At 40.6% G+C, this 22,536-nt stretch overlaps 1 protein-coding gene and 1 non-coding gene across 2 annotated transcripts in view; one reads left to right on the top strand and one right to left on the bottom strand.

Moving 5' to 3' along the window:
- Gpc3 (glypican 3) overlaps nucleotides 1-22,536 on the bottom strand; it is a 408,112-nt gene that overhangs the window by 98,507 nt on the left and 287,069 nt on the right. The window contains exon 6 of the mRNA XM_070039709.1: nucleotides 12,176-12,296. Coding sequence (XP_069895810.1) covers nucleotides 12,176-12,296 — 121 coding nt within the window. The remainder of the gene's footprint in view (nucleotides 1-12,175; nucleotides 12,297-22,536) is intronic.
- Nucleotides 7,538-7,671, top strand: LOC138840562 (small nucleolar RNA SNORA1). Its single transcript, XR_011376127.1, has one exon. It is a non-coding gene; the product is annotated as a small nucleolar RNA SNORA1 (small nucleolar RNA).

The raw sequence follows: 22,536 nt of genomic DNA, 5'->3' as shown, positions 1-22,536 counted from the left end.
CTATTCCTCAGCACCACATGAGCAAAAAGAAAAAATAAATAAATAAACACAAAACAAAATAAAACAAAACAAAAAAAACCTTAGGCAACAAGGGCAAAGTACGAAGTAAACAGAGAAAGGCCTTTCTCCAGGCTGATGTCAGGTTTGTTAAGAAAATATTCTTCAGGCCTAACTAATTAACTAATTAGCTTCACAGTTATGGAACTAGAGGATTACTCTGCCAACAGTTCTTGGTACTCATTAGAAAGCAATCACAGAATCTCTGTCAAAAACCATACTGAAATTTAGACCTACCATGTCTCTATCAATTTCTCGGATCCATAAGGCACACTCACACACATGGGGGAAAGGGCCTGGTCTGTAGGGAGAAAACCCACAGTGGCTCCTTGATGCTGAGAACTCATGTTCTCTATGAACCTAGAATTTTGCTAAAATGTGATACCAGATCCTTGACTTGAGACTTCCACAGTCTAACTGTGACCCTTATGGGAAGTAAGGCTAAGAATTGTGCCTGTCTCCAGTTTTTGGCTCCTGTGTTCATTCCAATGTCCCAAAGTTTATTGACATCATGAAAATAACTATAAGACTTCTCAGTGCCCTGTATTGTTGTGTTCGTGTGCATGTGACATATCACAAAAGTAATGCTTTTAGTTTTTGTGCTGTTGTCAGATTCTTTATCCATAATACAGAATATCCTGTGAAGTAATGATTTGGAAAAAATATGGACATTGAGTGATTCAAAATAAAAAAGACCACACTTTAAAACTCTTAAGTCTAGGCTGGAAATGTGCCTTAGTGGTAGAGTGCTTCCCTAGCAGGCATGAAGCCCTGGGTTTGATTCCTCAGTACCAAATAACAGCAAAAAAAAATCCAGAAGTGGCACTGTGGCTCAAGTGGTAGAGCGCTTAACCTTGAGCAAAAAAATAAAAATAAAAATAAAAATAAAAATAAAAATTTAGGGACAGTGCCCAGGCCCTGAGTTCAAGACCCAGGGCTGGGGAAAAAAAGTAAAACTCTTAAGTCCAGGGCATGTGAAGTATGGCTTAGCTTTGACTAAGGATACTAAATAGAATTCTGCTAGAGATACTTTTAACTGTTGCTATGTGAAATTACAGTGGTTGCTAAGGGAAGCATCCTGTTAAGATTGACATCAATTATTACCATTTTATCTCCACTAAGTACAATCACTAAGTACATACAGAATGTGGAAATATCCCTGGTAATATTAAAATAGATTTATCATTAAAGATTAGGTCTCAAATAACCTTGGGCATACATAGGAGAGGAACCAAACTTTGGATGGGTCAATTAATGAGATTGCTGCCATCCAAGGCCAGGGGTATCTGCTCTGCATATTAAAAACAAAGCAAAACAAAAACTGAGCCAGGCCCCAGTGGCTCACGCCTGTAATACAAACTTCACAGGAGGCTGAGATCTGAGGATTGTGGTTTGGAGCCAGCCCAGGCAGGAAAGTGTGTAAGACTCTTATATTAAAAAGGGGGGGGGGTCTGGGAAGATGGCTCAGTGGTAGAGTGTTTGCGTGTACAAGTGCACGCGCGCGCGCACACACACTCACACACACACACACACACACACACACACACACACACACACACAAAACCTAGTTAAGTACAAAAGAATTCAGTACTTCTCACCTACTGGATTTTGTCAGAATCCTAAAGTCAGAGGTAATGAAACTTGAATGTGTTGACCATCAGGTTCAAAGAACACCTTCTGAACATGGACCATCTGTTACTACCTCCAACAGAACTAATGCTATCACCAAGCCATTCACATTCTCCAATCTGGACTCCATTTTGACCAACAGTCATTTTAGGAGCTTTGCCGCACATTTGTGAGGACATTTGTGACTCTGTTATGTACCATTAATATTTAGCAGATTCATTCAATGAATGCTCAAATGAGGCTATGGCTTATATGGGATTAAACCTCCAATATTAGTTTTCAGAGCAGGCTGAGAGGGATTCTTTTTAAAACTGTTTTTGCAGATGGAATTCATTCAGTGAAGAACTTACGTAGAACAATCAATATCTAAAGAGTTTTAAAATTCACACTGTTCTGGTTCAAATGGGGAGGGCCTTAGAACAACCCCCACAGCACCTCTCCCACGTTCACTGAAGAACGCAATCGGAATACATTGCCCTCAACAACTGAGTTTTTTGGCACACAAGCCCACTGACTAATAGGATGCTAATTTTGCCATTCTAGAAGGAGGGAGGAGGCAGAAGATTCATTATTGTAAGGTATCCAGGGAGGCGGAAGAACTGAGTTCCAGGGCATGAGTTGAAAGGATGATTAACAAATATGAACACTCCCCCCCCCCACACACACACCGAAGTCATGTGACTCAGGTGGCTTAATGGATCCTGCTGGCTCTGCTTGCTTTTGGTTCAGTGATCCCATCAAAGACCATCCCACCCTGAGCATCAAGTGCTCAGTGGCTTTAAGGAGGTAATGGGTAGTAAGGTCTAGTACTTACAACCAAACCTAATTCTTATCTATAGTAACAGATAAGTAATTAGCAAGTTCGTGCCTCCTGCCAAGCAGCCTTTCATTCTAAAGATGAACTACTAAAGTATGGCTTCCTGTCATCATGCAGAGCACTGATTGCATATGAAAATGTATTTGTGGATTGCAACCATGTTCACATTATGCAAGAGCCTGGGGAAGCAGAGCAGTAGCATTGATGGCTTTATTCCCCAGTCCCAGTAATCATCATTTACTAGTAGTATGACTTTCTCTCTTGGTAAAATCAGATTAGACCTTACGAGACTGAACTGATGTAACTACAGAAACTGGCCAATACTGAGGAGAAAAGTGCCTTCAATCATATCTATATTTAGAAATAAACTAAGGGCAGCAAAGACTGAGTCCTTTATATTGGCAGATCAATTCCACTGTACAGCTGCTATAAGAAACAAAAAAAAAAGTAGACAGGTGCCTGTGGCTCACACCAGTAACCCTAGCTACTCAGGAAGCTGAGATCTGAGAATCACAATTCAAAGCCAGCCTGGTCAAAAAGGTCTGCGAGACTCTTTAACCACCAGAAAACTAGAAGTGGAGTTCAGGCTCAAAGTGAAAGAGCACTAGCCTTGAGCAAAAGAGCTCAGGGACAGCACCCAGGCCCACAACTGATGAAAGAAAGAAAGAAAGAAAGAAAGAAAGAAAGAAAGAAAGAAAGAAAGAAAGAAAGAAAGAAAGAAAGAAAGAAAGAAAGAAAGAAAGAAAGAAAGAAAGAAAGAAAGGAAGGAAAGAAAGAAAGAAAGAAAGAAAGAAAGAGAGAAAGAAAGAAAGAAAGAAAGAAAGAAAAGAAAGAAAGAGAGAGAGAAAGAAAGAAAGAGAGAAAGAGAGAGAGAAAGAGAGAGAGAAAGAGAGAGAAAGAGAGAGGAAGAAAGAGAGAAAGAAAGAGAGGAAGAAAGAGAGAAAGAGAGAGAGAAAGAGAGAGAGAGAGAAAGAAAAAGAAAGGAAGAAGGAAGGAAAGAAGAAGGAAGGAAGGAAGAAGGAAGGAAGGAAGGAAGGGAAACAAAAGAAGTATCTATACATGACCTCATACTTAAGGAGCTTATAGTTCAAATGCAAGACACATTTATGAATATATCAGATTGAAAAGTTATCTCTGAACTTCTCAAATACTATTTGAGCATATCTATGTGGACGTCTGTTATAGATCAGTATGCTAGCTATAATAAAGGCTTAGGGGGACAGAGACCAACCATTTGTAACTGTTTATTAAAATACTGTGCTATATTTAGCAATGGATAGAATAGATAATTTAGAAATATATTTATTTGTAAATCTGGTAGCCTATATGGTGCTAGAATTCCCTTTTCATAGAATCTGCCCTCCAGTATTTTAATGAAAAAGCTTATGAAAGAGTACAATACAATAATTTAAAAAACAATATATTTCCCTCTATTGTTCAATCAAGATGACCACAAACACTGCTACAAATAACATATAGGCTTGCAATCCAGATAATATTCTAATTTGGAATAATTTAATTTCATATGCAAGAATGAAAATACATGACCCAGGTTAAGCTACATTTAGACCCGAATATTTCAAATATAGCAAATAATCATTTTTAAGAAATTTAATAAAAAATACGTGGGAATTCTTTTTGGTGCAGTGTTATTAAACCATACATAGTAATTAAGATACTAAAAACACATGTTCCTCAAAGCCACTAGATGTTATAATTATTTTTCAGGCTATTAAGCAAAATGACAGATTTTTTTAGAAATGATAAATGTATTTTATCTCTTTCTTTTTTTTTTTTTTTTTTTGTCGGTCGTGGGGCTTGAACTCTGGTCTTGGGCGCTATCCCTGCGCTCTTTTTTTTTGTCAGTCGTGGGGCTTGAACTCTGGGCCTGGGCGCTGTCCCTCAGCTCTTCAGCTCAAGGCGAGCGCTCTACCACTTGAGCTACAGCGCCACTTCCAGTTTTCTGGTGGTTTATTGGAGATAGGAGTCTCACGGTCTCTCCTGCCTGGGCTGGCTTTGAACCGCGATCCTCAGATCTCAGCCTCCTGAGTAGCTAGGATTACAGGCGTGAGCCACCAGCGCCTGGCAAAGAGTATTTTGCTTCCAGAACTTGTTTTTTTTTTTTTGGGGGGTCTGGTCATGGGGCCTGAACTCTGGGCCTGGGCGCTGCCTCTCAGCTCTTCAGCTCAAGGCTAGTGCTCTACCACTGGAGCCACAGCACCACTTCTGGCTTTTTGTTTTTGCTTATGTGGTGCTGAGGAATCGAACCCAGGGCTTCATGCATGCAAGGCAAGTGCTCTACCACTGAGCCACCTTCCTAGCCCTGTCCCTGCGCTCTTCAGCTCAAGGCAAGCGCTCTACCCCTTGAGCCACAGCAACACTAAATGATAAATGTATTTTAGAATGTATATGCTAATACCCTTTTGCTTCATGAAATAATGTTTAGCTCTATAAAATCTAGGTGTGGTATTAAAAGGCAAATTCACATTGTCCTTTTGTGACTCAGAAATCAATTCATTGGCTCTTGTTAACATTCCTTGATAGAAACTCTGTCTTACATACACACACACACACACACACACACACAGAGGAAATGGATATCACTAGAGTTTTGCTATGCTATTTGTATAAGAAAAAGTATGATAGGCACTAGAACATAATTCCATTTATGGAAGGTTTTTAATTTTTTTTGTGTGTGTGGATGTGTGCCAGTTCCAGGGCTTAAACTAAGAGGTTGGGCTCTGTTCCCTCAGCTTTTTCACTCAAGGCTAATATGCTGTACCACTTGAGCCACACTTTCACTTTCAGCTTTTTGGTACTTAATTGGAACTAAGGGTCTCATGGGCTTTTCCTACCCAGGCTGGCTTGGAACTATATTCCTTAGATCTCAGTCTCCTGAGTAGCAAGGATTACAGGCATGAGTACCCATCTTTTAATTTAAATTTGAATTACAAAAAATGCCTTTTAAAAAATAAAGTTTAGATTGATATTTGTAGATTAGTATTTTCTAGCAACTATTGGATTAGGTCAATGTTTTATGATTCTCACTGGTTCACTCATTTACTGTGAAAACAGCTTATTTGGGGTGTTTCTATCATGCCTGAGAACTATTTCAAAATTTTTTTTTAATTAACATGCTGAGAAATGTCCCGTGTTACTTTCCAACTTCACTAAATGACTTATTAAGTACTTTAGGGCTGGGAATGTGGCTCAGTGGAAGAGAGTGTTTGTCTAGCTTGCATGAAACCTTGAGTTTGATTCCTCAGTACCACATAAACAGAAATTGCCAGAAGTGGTACTGTGGCTCAAGTGGTAGAGTGCTAGCCTTGAGCAAAAAAAAAAAAAAAAAAAAAAGGCTCAGAGACGGTGCCCAGGACCTGAGTTCAAGCCCCAGTACTGGCAAAAAACAAAAACAAAACAAAAACCCATAACACTTTAACTTTCTATTAAAAATTCATTTCTTCATTTTACCACAGTCCAACAGGGTTATTATAAATATTTTGCCAGTGCTTACAGAGGGGAACAGATGTGCAGATATTTCACTGACTGCTCTCCATTTACATTTTTTCTTTCATCATTTACCATCATTGAATGAATCAAAAATTTATCTGCTGTGCGTAACTCAAACCCATGCTACAAAATGCCTTGATTTCTACACCATATAACTTGTAAGTAGTTTTTTAAGAATAATCCCAATTGGAATTTGGTGAACAAACAAACAAAAATCAGCCAAGTAACAAAACTATGCTTATGCCAGACACTGTTGGCTCATGCCTGTAATCCTAGCTACTCAAGAGGCTGAGATCTGAGAATCACACTTCCAAGCCAGCCTGGGCAGGAAAGTCCATGAGACTCATCCCCAATTAATCACAAAAAGCTGGAAGTGGAGCTGTAGCTTAAGTGGCAGAACACTAGCCTTAAGTAAAAAAGCTCAGGGATAGCCCCATGGCCCATAGTTCAAGCCCCAGGACTGGCAAAATAACAACAACAACAACAAAAATAAGGCTTAATCATTCTTTGTTGCTGATTTTAGAGCTTCACACTACACATATGATTATATTAGGTACTTGCAAACTGTCAAACCACAAATCAAGGTGTTTCTGCTACTTATACTTCTGTACTTTTATAGATGCATCCTGCTAACATGTATGCCATGTGTTTAGGGAAGAAGAAGAAAAGCACAGAGAATGAAACTGCTAGCCTGCAGTTTCTCCTAGTAAATATAGGAATTATGCCTGCTTTGCTTTCCTCTCCGAGCCACTGTGAGAGATTGATCGAATGTACCTAACAGAGCTTTAAGAAGTGAATTGTGCCCTGCAAATATGGCAGAAATATTATTTATATGAAACTACATGGTGGTTTAAACATGTCATCTATGCAGCTCTGGGTGAGGGAAGCTTAAGGAGTGATATATTTAAAGCTTTAAAAAAGTTTAATATTTTCCTAGCCTAATGTAAAGAGGGTAGAAGAACATAAGAAATGGGTTGGGGGAAGGGCAAGTTTAAGTTCCATTTGCCTATGCTACAAGACTGGTGGGAAGGGAAGAACTTGTGAAAAGAGGAAAAGTTACAAAATGTAAAGAGATGACCTGGGAACCGCGTGTTTTTAAAGAGTAGCAGAACAGAGAATAAAGTCACAAAACTTGTTCACAAGGGGGTACTGGGTGAAATCCTGACCTTGAGCCACAAATCACAGAATCACACGGCTGGAAGGAATCCTAAGAGGCCATCTTGTCCACTCCCCCAGCATTCAGCGGGACATTTCAACCATCCCAAACAGATGAGACTTTATCCTTCTTTGAATGGAAGGCTCTGACGGACACCAAATGGCAGGTATCGACTGTTGTGCCTCCAACTGTTTACAAGGGATGAAAAGGCAATTTCTGAAATTTTATTTGAACCTGAACTAGAATGGGGAGGGGGTGACAAGAAATGGCTCGATTTGCCATAGAAACAATACTGTCTTCAGTAGTTTAGGGACTGCTAAATGAACACTAACAAGAGACAGAAAATGCCATTCACAAAACTGGGTTAGGGCCTCATTCCAGATACGAATGGGCACTGTTGATCGAGATCCAAAATTAGGCAATATGGCTAAATTGATAACACAGGTCATTCTTCCATCATAGTAAATGCATTGTAGTGGTGAGAATGAGAAGTGCAACATTTTAAGCTCTTGGGTCAAAAGATTTAATGAGAGAAATGTGTTTAGGCAGGAGTAATAACCATGAATAAATTCTAAAATTTTAGTCAGAAAAAATAACCACCACCAGACTTAGAGGATCAATGGCCCACAACCTCATATGGGTAAGAAAGTATTATAATCATTCTAGCTATGGACAGTCTACTCTCTACGAAGGAGCCTGGAATAGAATAACACTAATAAAGACAGAAATTGGTTTTTTTTGTTTATTTTTTTTGGTCTGGTCATGGGGGCCTGAACTCTGGGCCTGGGCGCTGTCCCTCAGCTCTTCAGCTCAAGGCTAGCGCTCTACCACTTGAGCCACAGCACCATTTCTGGCTTTTTTTTTTCTGCTTATGTGGTGCTGAGGAATTGAACCCAGGGCCTCATGCATGTAAGGCAAGCGCTCTACTACTGAGCCACCTTCTCAGCCCGTTTTTTTTTTTTTTTTAAAGAAAATTCCAGGACTGACATGGAGAATTTACAAGAGTTCAATTCCTTTCCTAATACCATACAATAAATCATCATACAAATTAGAAACCGTAAAAGATTTTTTTAAAGTTTTCATTTCTAATCGTGAGAGTATTCCACATGATCTCTGGTTGAGGAGGAGGAGGAGGAGGGAGGACATTCCACACCTGTAAGCCTCCCTGGGAAAAAGCCCAGCACTGACCCTGAACCTATTCCCCTCAAAGTTACACTATGAGATTGATAGCATGGAAATAAAGTTGCTTTATTCCCTTAGTGGATATGTTATTTCCAGGCCTATCAACAGCAACCATAATCTAAAAGGAGGCAGCTGAGGATTTCCAAAGAAGGAAGTAAAGAGTTATTTTGAGATATGTGCATAAATGCTCTTGCCAAAGTTCAATGAGATGGACACACATGGGTATAGAGGCATAGATAATGGATATGTCTGTCTGTTTTTGTAGATCTATAGGTTAAAACAAGCTGGGGTAGGGAGTGAGGTTCAGAAAATAACATTACACTCTTGCATGCACCACCCACTTACATATGAACTGAGGCAAGTTAATTTGTTTTTACCTTCCCATCACCAAAACTTTTTAGGCCAATTTAGTCAAGCAGTCAGTGAATCCAGATGTTTGGCAGGGCCCAGGAAACAACATCTGAATGATGGATTGTCAACTAAACTTACTGGATGTTTTGGCAGTAGGCCCCACAGTCTTTAAAGGTTTTCTGCCTCAGTTTCCTTAGCTTAAAAAAACACAACATTCATTATTTATCATTTACCTCTGAGGGAGCAATAAGTAGGATAACAATGGCCAAGGGCAACAATGACTCCTTGAAAAGAAAGATTCTGTAACAGGACTGTATCTTACACACAATCCCAGGTTGGATCTTTTTTCCTAAGCAATTACTCTTTAGAACATGAAATAACTTTGAAATTTGGTTAAGTGGTATACAAATATAGCACATTATCATCATCACCATCACCACTAACACCACCACCGCCACCACCACCACCACCACCACCACCATCATCATTATCATTTCTTTCTTTATGACATCTCTAAAGCATTGCACTGTCACATTGAATCATAGCCAAAAGTCAGTTTTATTTAAGGTCAGAAAAACTCACCATGCAAAGCAACACAGATGAGAAAAATTATAAAGTCATTGTGGGTGTTTGGAGCCCAACCAATTTTAACAGCTCTGCTTAAACAGGTAAAACTTGTCTATCAATGAGAATTAATTGGTTGCTCAATGGTATTTCTATGGAAACTAATAAAGTTCACATATTAATTTACGATCAGAGAAAGTAATAATTTTAACAGTGACTTTCTCAATTTTGACAATCTCTCTCTCTCTCTCTCTCTCTCTCTCTCTCTCTCTCTATATATATATATATATATATATATATATATATATATATATAAATAATACCTCCCACTCTATGAACAGGTTTCAGCTTTTGTGGCTGAAAGTTAGAAGCAAGGAAAAGAAGAAAATAAATCAGGAAAGGCAAGAAGAGAGGCCTCAATGGGGTATATAACCCTACACAACTACAAGAAGCAAAGAGCCTGGCATAAAGTGGTAATTCTCAAAGGCAAGTCCTATCTATAAGGAAAGGCCTTGGCAAAACCCTCATAACTACTTAATAAGGGCCTGTACATATAGTTGTGTGTGTACAATCACACCTAAGAAGGAAGGGGGCGGGGGAAAGAAGGGGAAGGAGAAAGCTTTTGAGAGCTTTGTAATACTATTCTGAATAATATTTCTCAGTAGTATTCCCAATAGTATTCTCAATAGTAGTTCTCTCAGAACTAAAGCTCAAAGAATTTCAGTGATTTGCCTAAGGTTAGATTATCTGACAAGATCCAGAACTGAATTCATGTTCATCTGGATCCAAAGCCCATATTCTTTCTCCTATACTTGAATTCTTTACTAAAGGGGCTTGTTGGAAAGATTTTTAGTGACTTCTGGATCATAGACACCCATGTCCGATCTAGTTTTCCCTTTTCTTTGAGGAAGATTCACCCATAGGTCTTTGATTTTTTTTTCTTTTGAGTGCCCCTTCCCTGCTTGCCTTTATCTACTCCAACTTGCTATATTATTTCTATCTAGCTGGGCACATAGTGGCTACTTCTTAAGGTCTGTTATCAGACAGATTTAACAGAATCTCTCATTTAGGATTAGGACAATAGTGATTGGCTGTGAGGTTCTCTCCATTCATCAGTGGTAGGATCTCATTGGTTGAGTAGAGCTATCCAGACACATTAAGTTTGAAATAATTTGGAAGAGAAATACCATCACTGTCCCCAGGGGAAGCATGCTTGTCAGTACGGTCATACTGGGGGGGCTGGGAAGGTGGCTCAGGGATAGAATGCTTGCCATATGCATAAGGCCATGGGTTCAATTCCTCAGCACCACATAAACAGAAAAAGCCAGAAGAGGCGCTGTAGCTCAAATGGTAGAGCGCTAGCCTTGAACTGAAGAGCTGAGGGACAGTGCCCAGCCCCAGAATTTAGGTCCCACAACCAACAAAAAACATAACAAAACAAAATACGGTCACAATGCAATGTGAAATCCATCCCTATTAGAAAACTCTTACAAACATGTTCAAAGAAACACCAAATTGTCATTGCTAAGATTTCTATTAAAAAATTAAGTACAAAGTTGTACCCAGGTGCTGTTGGTTCACACCAGCAACCCTAGCTCCTCAGGAAGCTGAGTTCTGAAGGCTGTGGGTCAAAGCCAGTCCATGCCAAAAGGTCTGAGAGACGTATCTCCAATTAACCATCCAAAAGCCAGAAGCAGAGCTGTGGCTCAAGTGGTAGAGAGCTAGGCTTGAGCAAAAAATAAACAACTCAGTGACATTGCCTAGGCCCTGAGCTGCCCCAGAACCAGTACACACACACACACACACACACACACACACGCTCAAAATCATGGCAATGTGTTCATATAGAAACTGCTGTCCTTGTATAAGGATTATAGTTATCATTAAGTTCTTGGAAGGCTACGAATAGAAAAAAGCCACTGGTGTCACAGCCCTCCAATTCATGAATCACAGGGTAGAAACACCATCACATTGACATTTCTGGTGGCTTTATTTTATTTTTTTTTTAAATTTTTTATTGTGACCACAAAGCAATCACAAGCAGATGGTACTACAAGCTTCTATTTGTGTCTTGTTACTAAACTCCTTAGGAGAAGAAAAAATTATGTGTTCAGGTCAGGGAAATCTGTGGGTGTCTATACATGGCAGTGAGTCAGAAGTGGGCAAGGGTGTGGTAAAATTGGACTTCTCCTATTTTGCTGGTGCTAGTGCAAAGTGATATATTCTCACTAGCAAGCAACTTGGACTCAAGCATTGATAATGTGCTGATCCCTCCAACCCGATACAAGTACACTACGTAGGTTTGGTTAGAGAAACGCATAAAGTGTTCTCTGAATTTTTTTAAAAAAAGAGTATTTTCAAGATTAAAACACACCTAAGATTAGGAAAAAAAGCACTACATATGAAGAGATAACTTTAGGATAACGCAAAATTGGAAGCAATGAAAATGATCAACAAAGCAGTCTAGTTAATTATGATGAATGGTCTACAGAATACTACGAAGCCACAGCAAATGATTAAGTTGAAGATGTACAGCAACTGAGAAAGTGTGTTCAACATACTGTTTTCTGAAGACCTGCAAAATTTGACTTCTAATTATGAAAAATGACTAAGTGCTTTTTCCGGACAGAAGAAAGAATATGTTGAGTAAAACTACAATAGGTTAGAGGGACTGTGAGAAATAGTTTCCCTCTCTTTTCTAAATTGTCTCTCACACTGTGCTATTGCCATAATAATTTAAAAGTAGAGCAAAAGATGAGGGTCAGAAATCCTTTCTAGTAGAGAAACACTTTGACAAGAATGAATAACAGCTGCCTCTCCCAAAGCCTACACATACAGTTTGAACAGTGAAAAACTGTCCACCTGTCATTTTTCTTGCCCTTTCCATTTTGGTTGAGTACACCACATACCTGGTTAATGTGCTTCAGTTTGTCAATGATTTGGCTAACCACTGGTTCAGGGCCCTTCATTTTCAGCTCATGGAGGTTGAATTGATTCTTCATTCCATTCCTTGCCGCTTTTTGACTGTATCTGTGAAGGTAAAGAGAAGATAAGTCAAGGAAATTCCCAGCTGGGCACCGGTGGCTCACGCCTGTAATCCTAGCTACTCAGGAGGCTGAGATCTGAGGATCATGGTTCAAAGCCAGCCTGGGCAGGAAAGTCCCTGAGATTCTTATCTCCAATGAACCACCAGAAAACCAAAAGTGGTGCTGTGGCTCATGTGGTAGAGGCCCACCTTGAGCTGAAGAGCTGAGGAACAATGCCCAAGACGAGTTCAAGACCCATGATCCACCAAAACAAACAAACAAACAAACAAAAAACCAAGAAATTCCCAACTAAAGCAAAGGAGGACTATATTTCACTCTAATATTCAAGCTGACCACAAGATCTCATCAATGTTTTCAGACCATGAGATGATGCCAGGTAACATCCATTTATAGTGGCAAATAGTCTGCTAACAGTAAACAAATAGTCAAGCTCCTTTTCTTCTACATTTGGGATACATCCATGACCAAGATCTCTGCTCTGACTGCTCTCAGTTTAGTGGGTTATCTAGAAGAATAAAGCCCAGGCTGGACGCCATATAATCCTAGCTACTGAGGAGGCTGAGATCTGAGGATCACGGTTCAAAGCCAGCCCAGGCAGGAAAGTCCATGAGACTCATCTCTGATGAACCACAGGAAAACTGGAAGTGGTGCTGTGGCTCAAAGTGGTAGAGTGATATAACCTTGATGGAAAAAGCCCAGAGACAGTACCCAGGCCCTGAGTTCAAGCCAACAGAAGAGAAGAGAAGAGAAGAGAAGAGAAGAGAAGAGAAGAGAAGAGAAGAGAAGAGAAGAGAAGAGAAGAGAAGAGAAGAGAAGAGAAGAGAAGAGAAGAGAAGAGAAGAGAAGAGAAGAGAAGAGAGAAGAGAAGAGAAGAGAAGAGAAGAGAAGAGAAGAGAAGAGAGAAGAGAGAAGAGAGGAGAGAAGAGGAGAGGAGAGGAGAGGAGAGGAGAGAAGAGAAGAGAAGAGAGAAGAGATGAGAAGAGAGAAGAGAAGAGAGAAGAGAAGAGAAGAGAAGAGAAGAGAAGAGAAGAGAAGAGAAGAGAAGAGAAGAGAAGAGAGAAGAGAAGAGAAGAGAAGAGAAGAGAAGAGAAGAGAGAAGAGAAGAGAAGAGAAGAGAAGAGAGAAGAGAAGAAGAGAAGAGAAGAGAAGAGAAGAGAGAAGAGAAGAGAAGAGAGAAGAGAAGAAGAGAAGAGAAGAGAAGAGAAGAGAAGAGAAGAGAAGAGAAGAGAAGAGAAGAGAAGAGAAGAGAAGAGAAGAGAAGAGAAGAGAAGAGAAGAGAAGAGAAGAGGGAAAGGAAAAAAGACTAAAGCCGTCTCAGGAGAGATTCAAGGTTTGGCCAGTGAAGCATACCAAAAGGACCAAGACTTGACGTGTTTCCCCCCTCTACTCATCTGAAGGAGAAAGGTTCTTCTATGCTTTTTTGTTGTTGTTGTTGGTCACTTCCCGTTTTCTAGTGGTTTATTCGTTTTGTTTGTTTGTTTTGTCGGTAGTGGGTCTTGAACTCTGGGCTGGGGCTCTATACGTCAGCTCTTCAGCTCAATGTGAGTGCTCTACCACTTGAGCTACAGCACCACTTCCTGTTTCCTAGTCGTTTATTGGGGATGAGTCTCATGGACTTTCCTGACTGGGCTGGCTTTGAACTGCAACCCTCAGATCTCAGCCTCCTGAGTAGCTAGGACTACAGGCGTGAGCTACCGGCGCTCAGCTGAAAAGGAAAATATTTTATAGTAAAAAGCTCATGAGAACATTTGATTATATTTCTTCTAAAATGATACTGTAACATATTTAGCATATTTTAAAATTTATATTTGAAGCCTAGTGCCGGTAGGTGGCTGAGATCTGAGGATCGCAGTTCGAAGCCAGCCTGGAGGGAAAAGTCTGTGAGACTCATATTCAGTAGTTTCTCCCCAAGAAAAGGTGGAAATAGAGCCGTGGCTCAAGTGGTAGAGCACCAGTCTTGAGCAAAAAGCTCAGGAGCTCAGGGACAGTACCTAAACCCTGAGTTTAAGTCTCAGGACTAGAAAAAATAATCATAATTATACACACACACATTCATATACACACGCATACGTGTGCACTAAGGACTCCGCTTCTTACACGCGCTTTGGTGGTGGTTGTGGGGCAGTACCATTAAGCCGTAAATTCAGATGAGAATTCCTGTCAATTATGGCAACCATAAAGTCACTCTGTTACTATCTCCTGTGAATAGCACACCTTAAAAGTAACAGTATTGTATCACAAATAAGTCTGACTCACACATTGGTCAGATAGCCATTGCCTGTGGGTAGCTCTTCAGTCGTCTGGGACTTCCGTAGTCCCAGACGACTGAAGAGACTGAGTAGCTAGCAGCACCCGCTTATGTAGTAGTCAATGGCCCCACCCACAACGAAGCACACAGATTCTGGTGCACCAAAAAAACGAGCGCGTAGGTTGCGCAATGTTTCCAGATTATTTAGTGTATTCTGCTGAAACCTCGGGTCGAAAACTTTTCCTAGAACTTCTCTATCACCAGAACAACATTATCTGTGCTACTGCTTGCCTGCTGGTGTTAGAGTTCTATGATACTATTTAGCCTGCTGGCGGAAGCAAATGAGTTCTGTGATTCCGGTCTCGCAAAGTATTGCAATACCTTGGCCCTTGTTTCAGTTTAACTTTGAACTTTACAAAAAACTTTAGTTTTTTGATTGAGCAGATTTCTATCCAATAGGCAATGGGTTTCAGCACCAGCATGGGGGAGGCCAGGAGGACAAGAGAGGGAAGGTACGTGGTGAATACACAGATAACCAATCACTTTAAAAAATGTTTATATAATGTTCTCTAAATATTATTCACAGCCTGATAATACCAAACTCAAGCTTTTTTTTTTTTTTTTTAACTCTAAACTGTTGCCTGAGACACAGGCCTTACAGATAAGGAGATTAAGGATCATTATAATCTTCTGAAATACACCTCAGGAATGTGTCCCTAAACATATTTCCTTAGAATCGTTCATATCAAAGCTTGCCAGCCAGTTTTATGTCCACTCCTACAAAATAAGCATTTTCTTGAAGTTTATTATCAATCATCATTGGGATACTATAAAGGCATGCTAACTTAGCAATTTCGCTCTACACTCCCTATTCCAGAACTGTTATATTAAACCAAGTTAGTTCCATGGCTTCTGGTCCTACTATAGTTGTTTCTACCATTCAGAAAAGTGAACCTTTATATTTTTCTTCCAATTCTTATCTTCAAATCATGGATAAGAACTACACATTACTAGGACTCAATTAAAAAATAATAATAAAAGAACAAAGAAAAAAAAGATAAAAACATTAAGTTTAAAAAAGCTTGCCAAACTTTCTGAAAGTAGAAATAGCATCCACTGTTCCACTCTATCCATGTGCTATTTAAATCCTCAAAGGATGCTAGTAAATTAAGCATGGTTTCTGGTTAGAGAAGTGTTGGGAAGAGTTGGCCTGTGACTAAGACTGAAAACATGCATTTATTTAATTTACTTTACAAAACAGTAACCCACAGTACCACTCCAATGGGTGGTTTTCGTTGCTAAAATTTACTAACTCTATTTTAAAACTATGTTCTTTCACCATTCCACAAGCATCTCCATAGTCTCCAATATCATTTCTCCTGAGGGGAACTACAGCTCTTCCGGAACCAATCAGATTCATCCTGACTCCATGGCCCAAGCGATTGAATGTACTGTGGCCAGTGTTCCTTTTCTATCTGTTCCATTGGCCAGTCCTTGAGGTCTGAGACCTCTGTGAAGTTAGAAGGTGCTTGGTTAACTCTGCTCTGTTGTTTCAGCCAAAGTATCACATGGTAGTACTTCTATTCATGTTTGAGGCTTTTCTGTTCCAGAAACACATCCAAAAAGAAAACCTGCACAATCACATGAATTCTCCTAGCAACCCTGTATTCTGCCCTTTTACACAGATAAGGAAACTTAAGACACAGAGAAATGAAGCCACTTGCCTAAGGCCACACTGCTAGTCTGGATTGGGGTTAGTTGCAGAAGTTTGTTCTTAACCAGCTGCCTGGTTTCCTAATCACAATTCTCTTTCCTTAGCAATAACTGATGCTAGGGAAATCTGTCATTTGTTTAGCACACTGCTCCGTTGCAGGAGTTCTTTACAGTGGTTTACAAGGCGTTTAGCCTACTCAAGCCCAGGTACTTGGGTTTACCTTTTCAAAGGCCCTTGGGTGTGCAGTTTCTTGTCTCAGCAGTACAATAGTATCATCACACCGTGAAATGTCTGTGCTCTTAGGATAACAGGTTTTGAAGTTAAAGAAATAAATAATCTACCACCCCCACCTTTCATGCCACTAGACAAACACACCAAAGGCGACGGGGAGATTTCAAATCTCTGAGAACAGTAGGACAACGAATGTAGGACAATGTTGTACATAAAATCCTCCCTCTGCCTTGTCACTTTGCTTGGCTACCGCCAAACGACATTGGTGGTGAGAATGCATCCTCATGGAATTTCATATCACACGCATGCGCTGAGATCCAAGTCCACAGGGAATGGGTTAAGGGGTGTCTCTATAGTTTCAAGTTAATTAATTCATTTAGCATTTCATTTCCACAGGCTCCCTCTGCGCCACTGAGACACAGTTCAGGACAGGCCTTGAATGAGGATGAGCCATCAGAGCCAAAATTCCTCTCCTCCAGTTCAGCTACCTCCCCTGAGGGGGAGGGGTGAAGTGAGGGGGGGGGAGGCAGGAATGGGGACACTCATTAGCCATGGGAGATTTTGAATGGTGGCTTATCTGCTTAGTAATACTGATCTGTGATTTAATTAATTGCCCTCCTCTCAGCATACTGCCTCTCTTCTGGAGCTTTGTCAAGTTTCTCACAATGAATCCAGGCCAATGGAGAAGGAAAAAAAGAAATGAACAGAAGCGTCTACCTCCACAATCTCATGTTTTCTTAAGTGGACACGTTATGGTGTGTGAGAGTGGAAGAATTCACTTTCATCATTACGCGTGGTGACTTTCTTCCCATCCAGCTCGGATCTATTTAGCACAAAAACGACTGCAATAATACTAAGAAAACCCTATTTGTGCAATGAAAAGGAGGACATGCTTTCGCCCCCCGCCCTTTTCAGACAGATTGGTTAGGGCCTGGGAGGTGGGAGTAAGGGAGGGAGGAGGGGAACCTGTGCAAAAGCCATAAAGAGAAAAGGAACCTAATTAAAACAGGACATCTGGGCATGCTTGTCTTGGGACAGTTGAAGCAAAGAGAGCACTTGTAGGAAAGGAATAGAGTCAAACAAGCGTAAAATGGGCAAGCTTTTCTTCCTGTTTCTGCGCTGGCGGAGGCAGCAAGGGTGTCGTGGAAAGAAATCAACGAATTCAAATGTGGCACAGTGGAAATGGAAGTGCCCTTACAACTCAGCTGGTCCAACCCACTCACTGTGGAGACGAAGAAGCTGAGACTCACTGAGGGATTTTGTTTTTCTAACACGTCAGTAGCACAAGTTTCACACTGAAAAGAAATCTTTCAAGGAACCTTATGGGCATCTTGCTGTATTTTATCACTATCAGTACTCACGGGGGACCAGGGGTTGTTATGAAATTCACTTTTTTTTCTCGCGTAGGCATTAGAATGGTGACACAGGTTTGAGGGTGAGACTCAAAAGGAGTAGTAGCTCCGTACAAAAAATATGTCATTTCACAAAAGTTGACATTGCTGCGTGATTAGATCGATGGCTAAAAATAGGTTACAGATCAGACATTCTCAGATCGCCATCTTCTGGAAAGACTGAAGCATTGCATGTCTACTTATCTAACCAACAAATTGTCAGTATTTCCTTGGAGAATATTCTGGCCACAATAAGCACTGTGGGATAATTTAAATAACATAAATAGCTTTACAAACAAACTAGAACACAGGGTAGGGAAACCATATTGTTAAAAGTCTCTTCCAGAAAATGTTCATTTTTTTAAAATCTAAGATGCAGTCTCAATTTATATAAATGCACAGAAAAATAATGCAAATACGAAGAAAAAATCTGGGATTTGTAAATACGCACAACAAGGAAGACAAAAACTTGTTTCTTATTTACTTAGGTGTATATTTAAAGATAATTATTTTTTCACAATTGTTGGCATGACCATACCAATTCAGGGCAAATTTTAGTCTGGAAAGTTCTAGAAATAGACAGAACCATCATATGCTAATACATCCTTGTGTTTTCAAACAACAGCATTTCTGTTAATTAATTACAAATAGATATTTGATAGAGAGAAAACAAAAGTGAGAAAAGAAAACAGGGGAGAGGGGGTGAAGACAGCTCCATCTAGATCTCATTTAGTGGAAACGAGCAATAAAAGAGAATAAATACATTTGATTCCCATTTTTAGCCTAATTTCCAACGTCACTGTGAGGAGCAACTAAAAGATTGCTTTTGGAATAGAATCAAGAAGTCACTTAAACTTAGTAGCCAAGAACGAGAGAGTGAAAAGTTAACATCATTTGGATTTTTCTCTGAAAAAGCAAATTGTACAGAGAAACATGGAAGGAAGAATTGCAAGATAGGCAGAGCTGAATTTTGAAGCTAGTTAGTGAGAATGGATATTAGGATTGTAAGCCAGGGCAAGATGGGCTGGCACAAAGTTCTCATTAATGTGTGTCTTTGAGGGAAGCACGCAAATGAGGAGAGGACTCTGACTATATTTAACTCTTCCAAAAACAGAGAAATAAAAATATACAATTCAACCTGCTGAGGATCCCAACGAAAAGCCAGCTTGGGCAGGAAAGTCCAGGAGACTGTTATCTTCAATGAATCACCCAAAAGATCCAGATAAAGCTGTGGCTCAAGTGGTAGAGTGCTAGCCTTGAGCAAAAACCCAAAAACAAAAAAGAAAGAAACAAAAAATTCAGGGACAGCACCCAGGTACCTGAGTTCAAGCCTCAGAAAGTATGCGTGCGCGCGCACACACACACACACACACAAATGCCATTCAATGCTCAATAATGCCAGAGGAAGTAACAGAGCAAGGAATGTGATCCTAAAGGACTATGATCTGTCCCACTGAAATTAAATCAAGAGTAAATGACATAGCTGCCTCATGCTTGCTAGGCTGGCATGATAATACTGAGCTATGTGTCCAGCCTTATTTTATCTTTCACTAGTTATTTTATGATGCAGGCTCACTTCCTGTCCAGCATACACCTGAGCAGTAGTCCATCGCCTTTTAGAATTCCTGTTACATTGGGATCACAGGAGCATATCAATTTCTGTGGAAATAAGTTCTGGAATTTTCTGCCCTGGCTGTCTTAGCACGGCAATCTTCCCAATCTCAGCTTCCCATGTAGCAGGCATACGCCACAACACTGATCTAGGGGTTGAGAAAGGGGTCTCACAAAGTTTTCTGTCCCAGCTAGCTTCAAATCATGATCCTCTCCTTCTCAGCCTCCCAAATAGCTGACGATCACAGGTATGAGGCACTGGCATCTGGCTTAGTTTTTATAAAGTTGGAACTCTGTTCATTAAAACTATGAAAATTAGAAAGATTCTTTGAGGTCATTTAGTTCCATGTTTTCTCCTCAGAGATGGACACAGTGGGACCCAGGGAGGCCAAGCAATAGACATTCAAAATAGTATGGGCACCCCGCATCAGCAATGGAGCTGTAACTCCCCATGAATATGGAACAGTTGACAACAAGGTCACAGTGAACTCAGGCTACATACCTCAATAACATAAATGGGCATTATGGGAGCAACATGTTCTAAAGAGTGATCAAGACTGACACTGGTGGCTCACACCTTTAATTCTAGCTATTTAGAAGACTGAGATCTGAGGATCACGGTTCAAAGCCAGACCAGGTACATGAGACATTTATCTCCAATGAACCACCAGAAAAGCAGAAGTGGAGCTGTGGCTCAAATTAGTAGGGCAAAAAGAGCTCAGGGACAGCGCCCAAGCCCTGAGTTCAAACCCCATGACCTATCAAAAGAAAAAAAAAAGAGTGATCTAAAATTCTCTTTTAAGACATCAAATGAGGCTACAAATAAATAACATATCTTTTTGCAACTCTGGGGATTGAGCTCAAGGCCTATACCACTTGAGTTATAGCACATTTCTCAGAGGCTGAGGTATGTGGCAGAAAGAACATTGGGCTTAAGAGTCAGACATAAAGATTCCACCAGCTACTTGAATGACTTTGATTTTGGTGGTGGTGGTCCTGGGGCTTGAACTCAGGGACTGGACAGTGTTCCTGAGCTTTTTTGCTCAAGGCTAGAGTTCTAACACTTGGACCTACAGCTCCACTTCCGGTTTTCTAGTGATTCATTGGAGTCTCACAGCCTTTCCTGCTTGGGTTGGTTTCGAAGTAAGATCCTCAGCTCTCAGCTTCCTGAGCAGGTAGGATTACAGGCGTGAGCCCCTAGCACACAGCTACTTCTGACAAGTCATTAAAGCTTGCTGAGCTTGGCTTTCTTCATCTTTAAATGGGAATAAGGCTACTTCCTTTGATTTGAGAATGAGTTGGTATAATGAATCAACTCAGATGTCTTCATCTGGGACACATGTAAGCTTGAAGTAGAATCTTCTCTTGGGATTCATTTCAAGTTGGCTAATAGCACAAAGCCTAGGGTTTCTCAGTGTTGTTTGCATTGCTTTGTGGACGTTCATTCAACAAGCTGTCAAGGGTTCTCCACAAAGTAGAGACTTTTTACATAGCAAGGGGCACTGATGACATATTTGGAATGCTAAACATTCCTGCCATTGCTCTCTTATTGGCTCCTCTTCCTTTAGCCAACGTCACTAACAGGCATCCAAGATTAGGCTTACCAAGAGTCTGAGCCAGGGGTGACAAAGACAGAAAGGTTTTTAGCAAAGCCAACTCACCTGTCAGGCCTCAGGCTCTGGGATTAGCGAAAAGCCACACCTCATTCATGTATTTGGACTGGGACCCCAGTGTTCAGGCAGCGCATCCTCTTACCTAATGACATTTCATGTCTTTTTGGGCTGTATGTCTTAAAGTCTGGTTTTTTTTTTCATTTGTATTTCCCTCTGGTCTACTGTCTTCTCTGGGACACAGTAAGCACTCAATCAATGTCTGCTGAACTAGCCCAAGGTGGAAAGATAAGAGCCTCAAGAGACTTTCTTGCCTGGGCTGGCTTTGAACTGTGATCCTTAGATCTCAGTTTCCTGAGTAGCTAAGGTTACAAAGTGAGCCACCCGTGCCAGGCTCCTGAGACTTGTATCAAAAACAAAAACAAAAACAAAAACAAACACAAAAAACTAGAAGTGGAGTTGTAGCTCAAGTGGTAGAGCACTAGCCTTGAGCAAATAACGAATAACAAAAGGAACCAGAGGTGCACTGAAGTGTTAGCTAAGCACTCCAACAGCCCCCACATTACAGGCAGCCTCAAGTAACCCCACTCCACACACCAGCTCAGTTGCTAGAACAACTGGTCTATTGTATGGAGATGCTAAGTAAGCAAGAAATGACTCTCCTTGATTATAAAGTAGATGGGATTCCAGGAAAACTTTATGAAGCCAATAAAAGTGATTGTAAAGCACTTGGTAAAAATCTAAAGTGCTACATAAATACTTAGTAAAAACTCACAGTAATACGCACAAGGACCACGAGGTCAAAAACAAAACAAAAACAAAACCAACAACACCTTACCGAAACCGTCTAACCTAGAGGGGCTTAGAAGAGAGTGAAAATTACCTTCTTCCCTCTGGATTTCTCAGCTCCTCTGAATTCCCAGGCTCTTACCTGCCCTTCAGCCCTCTGCACATCTCTCAATGTGTGTCATTGCTACAGCACTGTGCTGAGATGGGACTGTAATTCTTATTCTGGGCAGTTGTGTCAAATATGTGGAGCAACAAACATGGAATTGGATTTCTTTTGCTCACAAATCCCATTGGAGCTATAGGGAGACTATTTTCAGATTTAATTATGTGATTCTCACCCCAAACTCTCCAATATCAGAAACCGAGAATAAGTCTGCTGATATCTCCAACAGCCCAGCCACCTGCTCCCCTGGGGTCCCTGACAATCTGTGGAAGAGTGAAATGAAGAAGACACTGCTGGCCTAATGCTGGTGATTGTACCCTGGGGCTCTTTTTGGATTACTTCCACCTCGGTCTCTTCGGGAAGCCATCAGGGACCCAATTGGAAATGCAAAGTCACGAAGAAGCCTTTATAGCATAATCCCTCTCCTTGCCAAATAAACAAATCTTCATCCTAGGATCGGGAAGCC

Source organism: Dipodomys merriami, unplaced genomic scaffold (genome assembly GCF_024711535.1).
Source record: "Dipodomys merriami isolate MVZ:Mamm:240054 unplaced genomic scaffold, mDipMer1.0.p SCAF_3, whole genome shotgun sequence".
NCBI lineage: Eukaryota > Metazoa > Chordata > Mammalia > Rodentia > Heteromyidae > Dipodomys > Dipodomys merriami.
The sequence above is the reverse complement of the archived record's forward strand: the minus strand, read 5'-3'. Positions and strand labels throughout refer to the sequence as shown.